This window comes from Pseudoliparis swirei, chromosome 17 (assembly GCF_029220125.1).
Source record: "Pseudoliparis swirei isolate HS2019 ecotype Mariana Trench chromosome 17, NWPU_hadal_v1, whole genome shotgun sequence".
In the NCBI taxonomy this organism is placed as follows: Eukaryota; Metazoa; Chordata; class Actinopteri; order Perciformes; family Liparidae; genus Pseudoliparis; species Pseudoliparis swirei.
Window position 1 is genome coordinate 6,747,882 of NC_079404.1, and position 18,191 is coordinate 6,766,072.

The following is an 18,191-nucleotide window of genomic DNA, read 5'->3' on the forward strand; positions in this document are numbered from 1 at the left end:
TGTGTGTGTGTGTGTGTGTCACTCCCTTGGCTTCGGCGGGGCCAGACAAATGGTCTGTCTCCTCCGAGTAACCAAGGCTCTGACCGCTCCAGGCTGAGTTACGCCATATAAACAACCCGAGCTGTCAAACTCCAGCTGACCAGCGACTCTGGTGGTCCGCCCCACTCGTAAAGTGTGCTTGCTTCAGCATGTCAACATGCGCCTCCTCCATTTGTATTTACAATCAGCCAACGTCATCATTCTGTCTTCCTTTCTTCACTTCACTTTGCTAAATATTGTGCTCAAGATATTGCGGGAACTGATCATCAACGAATGATTGAAAAAGTCGTTGATCAACTGTCATGTGCCAAACTGAGGCCTTTACACGGAGGTCAAAACCATTTTTACGTCATGGGTTGAATACCTTTCTACGTTAGCTGGAAGCATGTAAGCTATGCTGGCCCTGATTGAGGGTCAATACCACTCCGCCTCGTATTTACCGTGCATACACAGGGCTGCCATGAGCAGCCGACTAACATAGCGGCGCTTAGAACTGAAACTAGAAACGTGAGACTTGCTCTCTTCAAAAGGAAACAAAACCTGCCAATCAGCACCTCTAAAGCTCACTTAACGAGCTATGCTAAGCTAACTAGCTGCAGCTTTAAAGACAAAGACATATGAACCTTCCCATCGAGAAAGAAAGTGCATTTCCCAAAATGTTTAACTATTCCTCTGACCTGATTAAGCTCTTTTTCTAGATTACCATAAATTGTGTATAAGAAATGGACATAGTTGATGTTAAGTCATACGTCGTTGAAACCTCAAGTTCTTTCGGCCGTTGCAGTCTTGGATGTTGTCTGTCGCAACATTTCTTTTTCTTCCAACCGGTGATTGGAAGTGGCCATGTTTGTACTGCGAAGGAGTGACAGAAAGATAGCCTCTACGGTTCTGGTAGCAACCTGTCAATCACAAAGAAGCCCCACTGTGAATCATACCCATCATGCTGTATTGAAGAAGCCTTGAAACTAGAGAGTGAGACCATGAACTCACGTTTACCGAGTGAGTTACAGGAAACATCAATGAACTAGAACGTGCACTCGGTAGAGCGCATACCTTCGCATATCACAACATTGGGCATTGAATTATGAACATTTTGGCATTGGTTGCATGCCAATTGGATACAAATTGACCGTGCTATGGTCAAAAGAAGATGTTGACCTATACATGACCTTGACCTTGACCTTTGACCCAATTAATCCCAAAATCTAATCAAATGGTCCCCGGATAATAACCAATCATCCCACCAAATTCCATGTGATTCAAGAAGATTTGACCTGTTCATGACCTTTGACCTTGACCCGATCGATCCCAAAATCTAATCAACTGGTCCCCGGATAATAAACAATCATCCCACCCACCAAATTTCATGCGATTCGGTTCAATACTTTTTGAGTTCTGCGAAAGATTTTGACCTGTTCATGACCTTTGACCTTGACCTTTGACCTGATCGATCCCAAAATCTAATCAACTGGTCCCCGGATAATAAACAATCATCCCACCAAATTTCATGCGATTCGGTTCAATGCTTTTTTAGTTTTGCGAATAACACGCATACAAATAAATAAATAAATACACGGCAATCAAAACATAACCTTCCGCATTTTCAATGCGAAGGTAAAAAGCCATTTGCCAAAACATAACACGGTACAATGTGGTAAACGGACTGATAAACACATACCCGATACTCTAAATCACAAAAAACAAAAACAAAAATACGTTAATTCCTCCTTTCTCTCTCTCAGGATGGTAAATACAGGCCAAAAAACATGCACACACACTTTGTACCCTCACGCAGACAAACAACCCCATGTCTGGTACCCTTGTTATTATGGATGTTTACATGCTGAACCGCTCAGACAACTATTCCTGTGTGTGTGTGTGAGAGCCTGGTCTTGTGTGTGCGTGTGCGTGTGTGTGTGTGTGTTGTTTGAAACACTCAGTATTTTCCTGCTGCTGCTGGTGGAAGTGATTTGCAAAGGATGCGGTGGAAAGGAAGGGGCTGTTAAAACAGCGGGGTCGAGCCTCAAATGAAAGTGCGGCGCTAACGAGGGCGGATGCTAATTGAGGACCATGCCAGGGTGGTGTCACAAACACAACACACACACACGCATATCCGCACACACACGATTACCGCGCTACAGTACGTATACACACATTATATTATGCAATACAATTTTTAAAAGAATTCTTTTTTTTGTGCTTACGAATGTAAAAAAGCTTTCTAGATCTCAGCGGACTGAGACAGACACTTCAGTTTACAGGGCTTGTATTAAGACAATAAAGTAGTCTATGTATATGAGATACAAGGTTTTGGACTACTGCATTATGCTCGTAGCGCATCAAATTTTTTTGACCAAACATTTAGTTTGTACACTCTGATGCAGACACACAGTCACTCACACAAGGACGGACCAACGCACGGTCATATGTGAACACGGAGAGACTCGTCCCACCTTGATGGTCCCATTGACGGACGCCAGAACGTGAAACTCGAAAGGACGGACGCGGACACACACGAACGAACTAACCTTCAAATTATCTGTCGCCGTTATTTGTTGGGGTTACATTTGTCCTTCCAATATTTATAGCCTCAGACCAAACAAGACTATGTTTAATGAAGCATTATTTACCCAGCCTCTTGCCTTTACATGCTATCCTGTTCATACATTCTTCACCAGCATGACACAAAGCAGACAGACTGTTTCACTAAATGTAATAATCACTCTGGTTTTCTCACACACACACACACACACACACGAGTGCAGCTCTATGCGATGCCGTCGGGATCTCACCTGTTCTTCTGTGATGAGTCCGGAGTGTGGGTCAGCGGTGCTGCACAAAGCCATGCTCTGACACAGCTGTCCAAGCAGCATGGCCACTTCCTTCATGCTTCGCCAGCAACATACCAGCACCATCTGGGCTGTCACCCTGTAGCCCTCATCCCCTGGAGCAAACACACAGATACAGTGACTCGTGTGTAAAGAGTGACATGGAAAAAAAGGTTGCTCATGTTTGGGTTTATTACCCAACAACTTGAATATTGGTTTGTCTTGTTGTGTCATGCATCACACAGGTTTGCACTCAATGGAAACAAAGAGACCTCGAAATCCATATCATGTCCCTGCTGTTGACGTTTTGCCTTGGGTCACTCATATTACATATACAACACACACATTGCACAGAGCTATTTTATTTTTTGTATCACTATAAAGTTACAGTAATGTAATCATTTAATTAGGGCTGCAACAATGAATCGATAAAATCACAAAAAATCGATTATTAAAATAGTTGGCATGAATCGATCATGAAATACATTATCGATGGGTTGTGTCGGACAATTATTATGTCACTCAATAAGTCGCGGAGATGTTTGAGTATTAAAAAAGTTGAGTTGAGCACGGAGCGGAAAGATCTTAATGCTGCGTTGGGAAAGCCACGCGAATGACGTTGGTGAGGGGGCGGGGCTTATCTCTGTTAATGTTTTGGAATAAAGGATTGGAAATTAATGGGGGTTTTTTTTAATCCGAATAATCTATAAATTTATCACAGATTATGTTGCTGTGCCATTAGCCATCTCTGTGTGTGATGTACAACCATCAATAGAATACTTTGATTGCGAGTAAAAACTAAAAGTATGAACATTTACTTCCGTTTTCAACTACTTTTGGTAGATTTTGTGTGACTTGTGCATTTCATCATATCTGTTGGTCCAAATTTGACTGAGTTGTGATGAGAAGGAATATGTTCTCGTCACCACACGCAGCATCTTTGCCTCATGTTACTTCCTCTGACACACACACACACACACACACACACACACACACACACACACACACAACTGTAACATTGGACTGTTTCGACTAATGAGCTGGGAAAGCTATCCTTCTGTGTAATGACATCAGCACATCGACCTCCGACTTGCCTGTGTTCACTGAGGGCATGTGTGTGGTCTGGGTTGGTGTGCGGTCATCAACGCAGTGTGTGTCCAGCTCTCTGGCACTTGTGAAGAAGTCATTGGTGTCTCTGGGCTGGATCTCCTGCAGGATCCTCTGCAGACCTGCAGACGTCTCTGTCCAAACACAAGAAACAACACTTCATATTCAAAATATCTCCTCATGGGAGGAGCACCATCTTCCCTGAAATAAATATACATACATTTTAGTGGGGGGGGTTTTGTGAGCAGATTATTCTTCAAAGATATTAACAGGAATACATGATGATTGTGTCCTTGAAAGTATATGTATATTACATGTTTGAATTGGCCGTGTGTATAAAAAAAAATGTTGTCCATTTTTCTCCCCACAAATGTTGGCATTGACAGGGGAAATAACATGTGCATGTGTGTATAGGTCAGTAGAGAGTACATGGGATGTACTTAATTGTAATTTTGGTTACCAGCATGTATATTTGTTTGTTTGCATGCGAAAAAAATTTGGAGAGTGTTGTTTAGTTTTATTAATGCACACACTTTTACCTATAACAGCAAGTACTGTAGGTTCAAAAACTGCTGCAGATAATGTAATTGTATTAATACGATGCCGTTTTGGAGTGAAGGTGAAGGTGTTACTGATAACAAAATGTTTGGCCCCAAGCAGCAATCCGGGTTTCTCATGTGTCGCTCCCCAGGAAAAAGAATTCCCCGGCCCTCGATCTCAGGCCAGGCTGAAAAGTCTGATACCTGAGCCAGTGTCCATTGGGATGAGTCCTTCTGGGGAGGAGCTCTGGACCACAGGGGAAACCACGTCAGATATACTGTAGCACACAGCAACCAGCTCTGACACCACTCGTCGCCACTGGAGCGTCTGACTCAAACTCCTAAACACACAAAACGTACTGTCAACAAGTCTGTTTATAACTAAGGTCATGGCTGAGTTTGCAGTTTGAATACACACAACAGCGAAAGCAGCAGATTCAAATGGAAGTCGATGTGCATGCGTTCATGTGCTCACTCCGTGTTTAGATGCTGCAGCACAGCAGTGATGCAGTAGACTCTGCCATAGAGCGGATAGGAAGCAGCTGCCTGCAAAAGAGACGACTTTGACCTCGCCACCTCCGGCTGCAGAAGGCGCAGTAAGAACTGAACCACTGAGGAGAAAAGAAACGCAAGCATTTCTTCCAATTTATCCAGTGCCGACAGACGCATACACTTATTACCTTCGCATTGAAAATGCGGAAGGTTATGTTTTGATCGCCGTGTATTTATTTGTATGCGTGTTATTCGCCTAACTCAAAAAGTATTATACCGAATCGCATGAAATTTGGTGGGATGATTGGTTATTATCCGGGGACCATTTGATTAGATTTTGGGATCGATCGGGTCAACGGTCAATGTCATGAAAAGGTCAAAATCTTCTTTTTACCATAGCGCGGTCAATTTCTATCCAATTGGCATGCAACTAATGCCAAAATGTTCATAATTCAATGCCCAATCTTGTGATATGCGAAGGTATGCGCTCTACCGAGTGCCCATTCTAGTTAAGGCTATGCGTCTGGATCTTACCAGCCAGCGCGTTGAGCTCCAAGATGACCGCTTCAGAGGGCTGGGTCGTTGGTGAAGAGGAGGGAGGCCGAAAGTCGAGGCCCCGCTCCTGAGCACAGTGCAGCAGTGCAGGGAACATGTTTGGGTGCAGGTCCGAATGGTGGAGAAGCAGGTTAAGAAGGTGGGCTGCCGTGACGCTGTCAAAGGGCTTGGTGCTGGTGCTGAGGTCCAGAGCAGCCTGAAGGACAACGCACATCCTCTCCTGGACCTAACGCCATAAAGGCCCACGGTGAGGTCAGTAAAACTTGGAACACACGCGACTGACTGAGATATGGCTCGAAATAGAAGATGATTTAAATGACAGAAATGAAAACATGTAATGTAAACAACATTTTAATTATGAAATAAACGTAAATTATACTAAAGCATTAATCTATTGCTATAAAAAACCAATGGTGGTGGCATCAAACAAAATCAAAAAGATGCCACATCTAAAGAATATCACTTTTTATATTAACCTGAAGTCCCACGGCCGATGGTGGGATTTGCCGTAGCAATGTGGAGGTCAGCTGTTTGACTTCCAGAAAGTTGTTGGCAATGCAGTAGAGGACATTCTGAGCGTGGGCAGAGGTCACGGCCTCGCCGAGGGAAAACACATCGGGCCCTGAGGAGGACAGAGAAGTGGAGGTTAAGAAAACACAGCGAAGAGACAGTAAGGGACGGGAGTGACCGCAGAGCCAGCCGCAGGTTTGCTAGTTCAGGCAGTGATGGAGAGATACATGGAACGTGCTAAGCGTCGCCACTGAGGTGTCCTCGAGTACAGCATCAAACTCCAAACTGCTCTGAGCGTGTTGGACTAGGACTGCAACGAATGTCATCGTTTTAAATTCAGAACTCATTCTGTAGTTTGGAATGTCTGTCGTCATATTTTTTTTATGTCATCACCCGAAAAAAGAAATTAAAGATTCGTAAAAACTAAATCCTGAATTTAAAAAAAACATGTATTTAATGAATATAACTTTTCAGTGTGTGAAGTCAGCAAGAGAGAAAATAGCTTTTAGGCAGCAGCATATGATTACATGCAGCCACCACTCGAATATAATTCTCGAAATAGTATAATACTAATAATGTTCGTGTAACCTGATCCTCTGAATGACAGAATGCCAACTGCACGCATTTGATACAGTCCCAAAAACAACACCATCTTCTGAGCTCTTCGGTCCACTTTAGAAACATGTATATGTACTATGCATATTGTTTTACCTGGAAGAGACATTTTAAATGTCTGGTATTATTAAAATGATAAAATGATTCAGCTGCTTTTATTGTGACATCAAATATTGTATTCTGTACTGTTTGTTAAGTTTAAGAATGAGCAGAAGGTGTACCAGTGCTAAAGGTAAAGAGCTCGCCCAGTAGACACAGCAGGTGGAGAGACATGATGCATTTGGAGAAAGACGATCCGGGAAGCAAAACCTCCAGCAGCTTCTCACACAGCCAGCACAGGAACTCCTACATCACAAACAGACACACACCAAGTCTTTCAGTTCAGTTGTATAACCCAAAAGGACAGAGGAGGAACTCTGCGTTGCAGTGAGTGTGGTATACCTTGTACAGATGGAGTGTGTGTTGGTCCCCTTCCCTCTGCTCCTGCTCCCTCTCCTGGGTCAGTCTCTTCTGCAGCAGCAGAGTGCTGTCCTTCATTCTGCAAAGCAGCTGCATAGAAGTGGATTTCAAGGAATGAATCCAAGGATGTTACTTAGGTGAAGTTTGTTTGTAACCTAGCCAGTTACCCAAAATGCCTTTTGCTACTAAAGCAGTTGATGATCATCGGAGTTGATGGCCCCTGACAGCTGATTAAGTGAAGCGAGACAGTAGTCAATAAAATAATTTGTTCTTAAATTATGAATCACAGCAGCCAGAGAGGTCCTTGAGCATACGGTTGTAAAGGAGTAAAACAAAAACAAAAATCAGGCTGATGGTTTAGATTAGCCGTGGACAGACACACACAAACAAACGGCCGCATTATCTTCCAACAGGCTGATACCCGGCAAAGATAATTAGTTCCAATCCTTGTATAAACTGTTACGAGGCCAACAAGCCTACTTTTACCAACTTAACATTTCAAATTCAGTTGGAAAATAAAATCCAGAAAAGGAGAAGAAAAAAAAAGAAAGAATGTTGCTGGCACAGTAAGCATAAAAAAACGTTTTTTAGACACCAAAAAGCAATGTGCGATAAACGGCTGACCTTTTTTAGCAAGCTGACTGTCTGCTGTCTGACACCTGGTGCCTGGCTGTTGAGATTGGGCGGCAGGAAGTGGCGGATCAGGTCCATTTCCTGGGAGGTCACGGCCTCTGTGCTGCGGTGGCTCTCGCACACTAACCCCAGAGCGTCCATCCTCACCTGGTGGGTAGGGTTGGATGATACATTGGAAGTCATGCTACATCAAATCGTATGGAAACATAAAAACTAGGGCTGTCAATCGATTAAAAAAATTTAATAATTAATCGCACATTTTGAAATTCATTAATCGCGATTAAAAGTTTTTTTTTCTTCTAAAGACTAAATCTTCTAAATGAACGACTAATCACTTCAGACAGCGTGTATTTTAGACACTTGTTTAATTGTATTCTTTTTTAAAGACAAAACTTCACACAGAGCTGTGTTTTCAAAGAGGCTCCTACCTATAAAGTGCCAGCGAGGTATTTAATATCGTGGATGATAAATTGTTTCTTCAGTGAAACATCCAGATTAGTAAGAAAAGGTGTATTAGAGACCCCATTGGTCCTGTCATCTTTAACATTGAACAATAGCAGAACCAGTGGCCTTGGTAAACTGACAAATATGTAATGTTAACCCTCTGGAGGCTGGGCTCATTTTCTCGATTTTACAAAAAAATGTAAATTCACCTTTTAAAGGCTTTTGCATATGACACATCCCAGTGTTTCCCCCACCATTCTATCAGGGTGAGGCCCCGCCCCCCTGAAATGTTCTCTATAGCGCCAGATCACAGCAGAAGTAATGTACGGTTATTTCCTGAAAGACGTCTTTGTTCTTTTATTAAACTAAACGTCTGTTGTTGGTCGTCTCTACAGCAGCATGTCATTCTGTCTCCACGTGTCGGTCACTCTTCTCCGCTCTCCGTCTCGCGCGCCGCAGAGCTCCATGCCGACGTGTCTGCGCGCGCATCGGGGCGGAGCAACAAAAAAAAAGTCACCTGCACCTTCCGCCCCGCGTCACCGACACGTCGCCCTCTGCTTCTCTGTGAATATCGAGCAGCAGATGGGAGGAAGGAGGCGGACTGCCGCGGCTTGACACTCAGAGGAGTGCAACAACTTCAACGACACCGGAAGTAAACAAAGTTGCGTTAATTGCGTTAAAATATTTTAGTGCGTTAATCGCGGCCAAATTAATCGCATAGATTAACGCGTTAACGCTGACAGCCCGAATAAAAACACAAACAATTCTGAAAACAACACAAGGGCACAGACACTCACTTGATCGTGTTTGTGAACCAGTGCTTGTTGGAGCAGTGAGAGGGGCACCAGTCCTCCCCACAGACCCTCCTTTGAGGATGGAACAACACCCTGTGCCCTCGCTGCCCGCAGGCACGTCATGAGAGCTCCCAGTGCACCCCTGCTGCCCGAAGGACCTAACGAGGACCGAACAAGAGCATTTATAGAGCGGTTGTAAATGTCGTTATGTCTGTAAACTGTGGAGATGTTTTAACAGGATTTCTTCCCACAACAGAATGCTTTGTTGAGTGGAGAGATATTAATGTGCAGCAGTGAAATTTGCAGACAGACGAATTGTATAGCCGAATGTCGTCTTTCAACCGCTGGCTGTCGAGGTGGTGCCCAGCGAATAATGTGGGCTACGTAGACAACTGGAAGACTTTCTGGGGAAAACCTGATCTGATGAGGAGAGACGGCATTCATCCCACGTTGGACGGAGCGCGTCTCATTTCTGCGAATATGACCAAGTTGATCACCGGACTTAATCTATGACAACCCAGGGTTCAGATCAGGAACCGGGAGCAGAGTTGTAGTTTAACACCCTTCTCTGCTCTTCCATTCGAGCAGTTACCCACCCTTGACTTTAGAGTAGAGACTGTGTCTGTCCCACGGCCACTTCAATTAAATAAATCAAAAGTAAGCAGAAGAGGAGTCGTACACAATAACCTTATACAAGTTAACACAATTATTTCAGCAGTGCAACAAAATAGGTCTATTAAATGTGGTCTCCTAAATATTCGATCTCTGTCATCTAAAGCTGTGTTACTGAATGATTTAATATCAGATAATCACATTGATTTATGTTGCCTAACTGAAACCTGGCTGAGCCATGAAGAATATGTCTGCCTGAATGAATCGACTCCTCCAAGTCATATTAATACTCACATTCCTCGAGGCACCGGTCGAGGAGGTGGAGTAGCAGCCATCTTTGAATCGAGCCTATTAATTAATCCTCAACCAAAATTACACTACACCTCATTTGAAAGCCTTGTTCTTAGTCTTTCACATCCAACCTGGAAAACACTACAGCCAATTCGATTTGTGATTCTGTACCGGCCACCAGGTCCATATTCAGAGTTTATATCTGAATTCTCAGAATTTATATCAAGTTTGGTTCTTAAAACCGATAAAGTTATTATTGTTGGAGATTTTAATATCCATGTGGATGTTGATAATGATTGCCTTAGTGCTGCATTCATCTCCTTGTTGGACTCGATTGGCTTCTGTCAGAGAGTACAGAAACCCACTCACAGCTTTGGCCACACGCTTGATCTTGTTCTTACTTATGGCGTTGACATTGAGCATTTGAACGTCTTCCCACAGAATCCTCTTCTGTCAGACCACAACCTCATAACTTTTGAATTTATACTACCGGAGTGTACTCCGTTAGTCAAAAGTTTCTACACTAGATGTCTAACTGATAGTGCTGTAGCTAAATTTAAAGAAGCGATTCCTTCTGTATTTGATTCGATACCACGTCTCAATATAACAGAGGACTCCTGGTCTAACTTTAGTCCGTCCCAGATTGATCATCTTGTTGACAGTACCATAGGCTCTCTGAGAATGACACTGGACTCGATAGCCCCTCTGAAGAAGAAGACAGTGAGGAAGAGGAGGTTTGCTCCCTGGTATAACCCTCAGACCCGCAAACTGAAGCACACGTCACGAAAGCTTGAACGCATATGGCGTTCAACTAATCTCGAAGAATCCCGCTTAGTTTGGCGAGATAGTCTTAAAACATATAAGAAGGCCCTCCGTAATGCCAGAGCAGCCTATTACTCATCAATAATAGAAAAATAAACACAACCCCAGGTTTCTCTTCAGCACTGTAGCCAGGCTGACAGAGAGTCACAGCTCTGTGGAGCCGAGCATTCCTATAAACCTTAGTGGTAATGACTTTATGAACTTCTTTAATGAAAAGATTTTAACTATTAGGGACAAGATTAATAATCTCTTGCCCATAACCAGTGCCAATCTGTCCTCAAGTGGAATGCCCTTGTAAACCGCTGTATGTCCTTTTGTATATTTGGAGGGTTTTCTCCTATCAACCGTGACCAATTATTTTCAACGGTTTCTACTTGAACACGCCTACCTGTCTCTTGGACCCCATCCCGACGAGGCTGCTTAAAGACGTTTTGCCTTTAATTGGCGGCTCTCTATTAGATATTATCAATGTGTCTCTGCTAACAGGCCACGTACCACACTCCTTCAAGGTGGCTGTTATTAAACCTCTCCTGAAGAAGCCCACTCTGGATCCAGAGGTATTGGCTAACTACAGACCGATCTCTAACCTCCCTTCCTCTCCAAGATCCTTGAGAAAGTGGTCGCAAATCAGTTGTGCGACTTTCTACATCATAATAGTTTATTTGAGAAATTTCAATCAGGATTTAGAAAACACCACAGCACCGAGACGGCACTGGTGAAAATTACAAATGACCTCTTAATGGCAGCAGATAAAGGACTCCTCTCTGTCCTGGTCTTGTTAGACCTTAGTGCTGCATTCGACACCATTGACCATGACATCCTGTTACAGAGACTGGAGCAGTCGATTGGCATTTCAGGCACGGCACTAATTTGGTTTAAATCCTATTTATCAGATCGATCTCAGTTTGTATTTGTAAACGATGACGCCTCGATAACCACCAACGTTAATCACGGAGTTCCACAAGGTTCTGTGCTTGGACCAATTTTATTTACCTTATACATGCTTCCTTTGGGCAATATTATCAGGAAACACTCCATAAACTTTCATTGTTATGCAGATGACACTCAACTATATTTATCGATAAAACCAGAGGAGAGCAACCAACTCTGTAAAATTCAAGCATGTCTTAAAGACATAAAACATGGATGACCTGCAACTTCTTGATGTTAAACTCAGACAAAACCGAAGTAATTTTAATCGGCCCTGAGCACCTCAGAGATCAATTATCTGGTGATGTGGATTCTGTAGACGGCATTGCCCTGGCATCCAACACCACTGTAAAGAATCTTGGCGTTATCTTTGATCGGGACTTGTCCTTTAACTCCCACGTAAAGCAAATCTCAAGGACTGCATTCTTTCATCTACGTAATATTTCAAAAATCAGGCACATCTTGTCTCAAAAGATGCAGAAAAATTGGTTCACGTTCGTTACTTGAGACTGGATTACTGCAACTCCTTATTAGCAGGCTGCTCTAATAAATCTCTTAGGTCCCTCCAGTTGATCCAGAATGCTGCAGCTCGTGTTCTCACTAAAACTAAGAAAAGAGATCACATCACTCCTGCACTAGCTGCTCTGCACTGGCTCCCAGTAAAATCAAGAATCACTTTTAAAATTCTTCTCTTAACCTACAAAGCCTTGATTGGTGATGCTCCATCATATCTTAAGGAGCTTGTCGTACCATATTGCCCCACTAGAGAGCTACGCTCACTAAATGCGGACTACTTGTAGTTCCTAGAGTCTTAAAAAGTAGAATGGGAGCCAGAGCCTTTAGTTATCAAGCTCCTCTTTTATGGAACCAGCTTCCAATTTCAGTCCGGGAGGCAGACACAGTCACCTCGTTTAAGAGTAGACTTAAGACCTTCCTCTTTGACAGAGCTTATAGTTAGGGCTGAATCAGGTTTGCCCTGGTCCAGCCCCTTGATATGCTGCTATAGGCTTATAGCTGCCAGGGACGTTTTAGGATGCACTGAGTACCTATCTCCTCTTTTTTCTCTCCATAAGGATGAATTTTCATCTCTCAATCACACGTTACTAACTCTGCTTTCTCCCGGAAGTCCTTTTGACTTTCCGTCTCATGGGGTCATCGGACCCTATGAGACGGCATAGATCCTATCTGCCTGATGGATCGTCTGGGTCGTGGAATTCCTGCTCATGACTACGCCACTGTCCTGTTGAGACTCCGCCCTCCTCCTCCCCACCGCCATCTGCCTGATGGATCGTGGAGGTCTCCATCGTGGAATATGCCTACTATGAACTATTCATACACTCTGTCATATTCATTGAATGTATTTTAACTCTAAATCTGTCCTTCTGTACACATTACATCTATTGCATCTGTCCATCCTAGGAGAGGGATCCTCCTCTGTTGCTCTCCTCCAGGTTTCTTCCCTTTTTTTCCCCCTGAAGGGTTATTTGGGAGTTTTTCCTGGTCCGATGTGAGGTTTTGGGGCAGGGATGTCTATGTGTACAGATTGTAAAGCACTCCGAGACAAATTTGTAATTTGTGAAATTGGGCTATACAAATAAACTGAATTGAATTGAATTGATATCATGAGAATAACCAGAAGGGACTTGTCGATTCATTCAAAAGTGTGTTTGATATGCAGACGTCGGGTGTGTTTGAGCCTCTACCTGTGCTGCACAGCGGCGTTGTGTTCTGCAAGGCCCACACCATGTGCGCCAGACTGGAGGGGCTACAGCGGAGCAGCTTGGGCAGGAAATAGTCCAGGATGTACGTGGTCTGGTCCAGCCTGGCGCGACACAGCACCTGCAGCAGGGGGCTGACCCACGTTTGGTGCCAGCACTCCATCCAGTCTCGAGTGGCTGTCTCGTCGGCTGCGCCCGCCTCACTGACCAGCTGCGCCTTGTGGCTCACAAACAACCTCTCCAAGAGGTCGCTGGCGTAAGGAGCCAGGGTCTGGTCGTTCATCAGGCCCAGGAGGCACGAGGGCAGCTGGGGCTGGATGTCCAGCAGGTGGCCCGCCCCGTAGAGCTCCACAAGGCAGCCCAAGGAGCCGTATTTCCCCCGCATGTGCCACTCCAGCCCCAGCAGGCTGCGGGTGAGTCCTGCGACGTAGGGGTCCTCGGTCGGCTCGTAGGCAGACGGGCCGGTCTGCTGATTGAGGAGGAGGAGGTTGCGGAACAGGGAGCGGGTCTGGTGGCGGACCCCGTCCAGTGGGTGCTCCCAGTGGGAGTAGATGTGCTCCAGCAGATGTCGCTGTAGCTCAGAGTCTCCACGAAGGGACCGTTGAAGGCGGGGAGGGCAGGGCTGACCCCCCGCCTGCAAGCAATCCAGGGCAGCGCTGCTCCACAGGGTCAGCACACGAGCCACCACCATCGCTGTACTGGACTCCTTTATACTGCGGCAAAGAAGAAAAAACAGACATGCCGTCAACATGCCGAGATTATGAATCACGTATTGTGCTTATGAAGGACTTCTGAGACAACTTCTAATTGTGAGAACTCTTCGACAATGACAGGATTGCTACCTAGAGTCGTACAAACTGAATGGGGATTTGTTCCGCAGACTGACCTGACATCTAGATCCAGCAGAGTGTTCGGAACCAAGAGCAGCAACTTTTCCCACTGTGGCCCTGGAAGAGCGCCCTTCCAGCTCAGCATCGCCAGAGCCCCATGACACAGATACAGGGATACACCCAGTGGGCGACCGCTGGGACACAGGCCCTCACACCGCTGCTTTAGCCACCGAGGGGCCGAGTCCAAACCCGGCGCCGAACTACGCAGCAAACTGCACACCTGTTGCAAATAACAAGAACATTTCCAGAGTCCGTCTCGTTTACAAATCGTGTCAAACGTTATAAAAAATGCATGCGTAATATGCACAATACGGAGTTCTTAATTCCCTACTCACCACGGCGGCAACTCCATCCCCACAACCCATGACGGACCTGATCAATAACACTACAGCCATGGCGGCTGTGCTCTGGACCGACTGGACAAACTCCTCTAGTGTAAAAAGAAAACACGAGAGGAGAGGAGCGAGAGGAAAGTGTGGACACAGTTATTGGTGTCCTATTAGAAAGTAGAAATGGCCCTCGTTCAAAGTGCTGGAGCAATTTGGGAACTTCAATTAAATATATTTTGTTTGGCCCAAAATCACAAATTTGCCTCAGAGGGCTTTACAATGTGTTCATCAGTCATCAACATCCTGTAAAAACGTGGTAACCTTTTTACAACAAAAAAAGAAATACACAATGTCTACGTGTAGCTCTGACTCATATGATATATTATCTCTTACCTATGATCTCAAGGTTATGTCTAGGTATGATGAAACAGACTCTTGGGTAAAGAAAAGCATTAACACTATTGGCGACATCGGGAACAGCGTGTCATTTGTTCCTGAAATGGAACACTTCTTGTCAGAGTAAGTGACACAGGATGGCTATTGCTGGATGTTTCTGCATTCAAACGAGGGCAGAGCCGACAGGATTACATCCAGCAGCTCTGTATGCCGGGTCGTTTCTAAATGTGTTGGTCGTGTTTTGTACCATCGGTGAGGATGTGCGTGTAGCAGCCCAGCAGGCCGCTCAGTGTGTCCTCCAGCTCACAGCGATTCAGGGCGGCGCTGATCGTCTGCTGGGACCTCTGGATCACCACCATGGACGTCTTCACCGCAGCCAGGCATGACTGCATCAACTGGGCCTGGGCAATGTGACGTCCTGTCAGGCCACTTGGCCAAACAGCAGGGGGCGACAGAGACACACGGATCAATGACGAACTATTACAGTGTTCCCAGAATCCATCATGTGTCTCATCAAAATGTGAATTTGCTGGTGGAACTGTACTTTATTAAAATGTACTTTCAATGTATGATACTGAGACACAATTAGAGTAATAAACAGATACTGACAGGCAGATATGGGACACAACTAGTTTACCTGTTCTGGTGCAGGTATTCACTCAAACCCTTGTGAAGAAACTGCAACACTACATAGAGAAGAGAAGGAGAAGAGTCAATGAGAGGCTTTTCTCACTTAGTTTTTTTATTTTATAAACAAGTTAGCAGGATATTTACCTTCAGGCAGCAGTTTGTTGATGCATTTCTCACCTTGAGAAAAGGACAATTGTAAAATAGTAGTTATCCTTCAATAACAAATCTCATTTGTATGATAACTGTGGTGATGAAAAGTAGAATAAGGCATACACCCACTCACCAAGAGGGAAGCCGTCCAGACAGGCAGCGACGGTGTCTATGACATGTGGGTACTGCTCTGAAGTCGGGTTGGACAGACAGTCGGACAAGCAGGTAGACAAATTGCTTAAAGTGTGCTCCTGCAGCCAGACTGGTACTGAAGATAAGGTACTGAGGAAAGCAACACAGAGATGTTTTATTTTGAGGGGGGGGCCTAAACTCTTAAACAGACACAACATGTAGTATTTCGGTGGATCCAGAAGCAGAAATGGAATAGAGTATTCATAACTATGTTTTCATGAGGTAGAATCACGTGTTTTAGTGACAGAATAAGCCCTTCAAGACAGACAGAGAGAACAAAAGCTAGATGCCAGCAAATCCCACACACTGTCCCTTTAACTGACAGAGTTTGAAGATCCTAATAATTAGTTGAGGACCCTTACGTTTATCGATATTAGAACAATTCAGAGGCGATGACAATTTGCCCAACAATTACGACTTGAACTCTGATACAGCATTTACATGTGTGACTAGGATCACACACACCACAGAGAAGGAACAATTCTTGCAGTTTGCCATATGAAGACAGAATTAAAATTGACGCTGCTAAACTGGCCATCTTATCGTCTTCCATCTCTTCGACTCGAACAGATAGATAGCTGTGTACCTGGCAATGGCTCGTCGCAGGGCCTGGTTCTTGGCCTGCAGGGAGGTGTAGACCAGAGACAGGGTGTGTAGACAGGCCTGTAGAAGGGCTCCATCGGGGTTCTCTTCACCCAGCGCCTCCAGCTGGGACCTTGCCTGGTGCAGAACGGACACACAATGGTCATCTACTGCATTCCATCCACACAGTTTGTAAAATAATTGAAAGTAAATACGCACTAAACCTGGTGTTACACTACATCTTTGATCAAGCCTTTTTTTATATTATCTATTATTATGTTCTACACTTGTTTGAGGAGGACAAACCATCATAAATGTATCATCGTCTAGAAAGTCAAAATAATGTTGCATGTTGACATTTTAGAATGTACTCTTTCATAACATATTGCATTGCTCACAAACAACCTTTTTAACAAGCTGGATCTGCTGCAGCGGCTCGGACAGCTCCAAGCAGGACTGCAGAGTCTGGGCGATCTGCCGAACTCTATCCTCTCCTCCATCCACAGAGAGGGACACTAGGAAAGATCACACAATAATAGACATTAATCAGTATGATATATAAACACATACAATGCAGCAGTGCAGATAGGTTCCCAGACTTTGTCAAGCCAAGGACTCTGAACTCACAAATTAGTCAACAGACCCCCATTTGATTTTGTCCCTGGGTCCCCAATTGGTTGATAGGATGGATGACAGGATGACAGACAAAAGGATGAATTACTTTGTTTTGAAATCAATCATAGCAGTGTGGTCACATTACCTAACAGCATGTGTAGTTTCTCCTGATCCAAAACCACAGCCTCCACTTTGGCTGTCGTCTTCTTCTTCACCACCATGACTTGACCTGATCTTCGCATACAAAGTATCCCATCCACAGGGTTGAAATGCAGTGATGTTAACCGAATGTCATCTTAATACCGCTTCCTAAATGAAAACAAAATAGTCTTTATTCATGACACATAACCATGTGTATATATGTTTATATATAGATATAAATGTACGTGTGTATATATACACATACACACTTATATATATATATATATATATATAGCTGTATATATGTGTGTATATATACACACGCACGCGCACACACACGGACACAACTGTTCGCCAACTATTGCTAAATTAGCCGACTTTGCGTCCAATATGAAAAAGGAAAGCACAAATGGGATACACCAACTGACGCAGTAGACCGACGCAAAGCTCACAAAGAGTTAGAGCAGCTAAACAAGTTAAAAGTTGAATAACAGTAGCTAGCATTCACCTCAATTCAGCATGAGATTCGTATTTGGAGCTCTTCTGTTTCGGCTGTTAACGTTAGCTGTAAATCGTGTCAAGCTCGAGAATAGAAAAAAGCTCTCATTTCCGCTATATATTTTCAAAATAAAACGAACTTTAAATATGATGTCCAAAACAAAATAAATGCAATTTATTTCTACTTTGTGTTGATATATTTGTGCTTTATTTTATTTAATGTTGTTGAAAATATATATATTTTTTGCGAACTGTGATGTTGAACAACTTCTCCAAACATATCTGTTGTGCAACTTTAGACTTTATTCTTGTGTGTTTAGTTTATTGGTGCTGCTACTGTGACGACAAATTTCCCCTTGGGGATTAATAAAGTATACATC

General features: G+C 44.0%; 1 protein-coding gene across 5 annotated transcripts in view; it reads right to left on the reverse strand.

Moving 5' to 3' along the window:
• thada (THADA armadillo repeat containing) overlaps positions 1-17,866 on the reverse strand; it is an 85,501-nt gene extending 67,635 nt beyond the window's left edge. For 2 of the 5 annotated variants that reach the window (XM_056435252.1, XM_056435256.1), the window contains exons 1-21: positions 17,822-17,866; positions 17,318-17,481; positions 16,963-17,072; positions 16,562-16,695; positions 15,917-16,065; positions 15,778-15,810; positions 15,641-15,689; positions 15,251-15,432; positions 14,614-14,708; positions 14,275-14,498; positions 13,374-14,101; positions 9,019-9,173; positions 7,769-7,924; positions 7,127-7,234; positions 6,907-7,030; positions 6,037-6,182; positions 5,540-5,786; positions 4,989-5,124; positions 4,718-4,854; positions 3,962-4,108; positions 2,832-2,983 (exon numbers count right to left, since the gene is read on the reverse strand). In XM_056435252.1, the coding sequence (XP_056291227.1) occupies positions 2,832-2,983; positions 3,962-4,108; positions 4,718-4,854; positions 4,989-5,124; positions 5,540-5,786; positions 6,037-6,182; positions 6,907-7,030; positions 7,127-7,234; positions 7,769-7,924; positions 9,019-9,173; positions 13,374-14,101; positions 14,275-14,498; positions 14,614-14,708; positions 15,251-15,432; positions 15,641-15,689; positions 15,778-15,810; positions 15,917-16,065; positions 16,562-16,695; positions 16,963-17,072; positions 17,318-17,414 (3,309 nt within the window). In that variant the 5' untranslated portion in view covers positions 17,415-17,481; positions 17,822-17,866. Of the gene's footprint in view, positions 1-2,831; positions 2,984-3,961; positions 4,109-4,717; positions 4,855-4,988; positions 5,125-5,539; positions 5,787-6,036; positions 6,183-6,906; positions 7,031-7,126; positions 7,235-7,768; positions 7,925-9,018; positions 9,174-13,373; positions 14,102-14,274; positions 14,499-14,613; positions 14,709-15,250; positions 15,433-15,640; positions 15,690-15,777; positions 15,811-15,916; positions 16,066-16,561; positions 16,696-16,962; positions 17,073-17,317; positions 17,482-17,821 lie in introns of those variants that run through there. The other 3 variants (XM_056435253.1, XM_056435254.1, XM_056435255.1) reach the window with 3 other exon arrangements.
• Between the last annotated feature and the right edge of the window lie 325 nt (positions 17,867-18,191).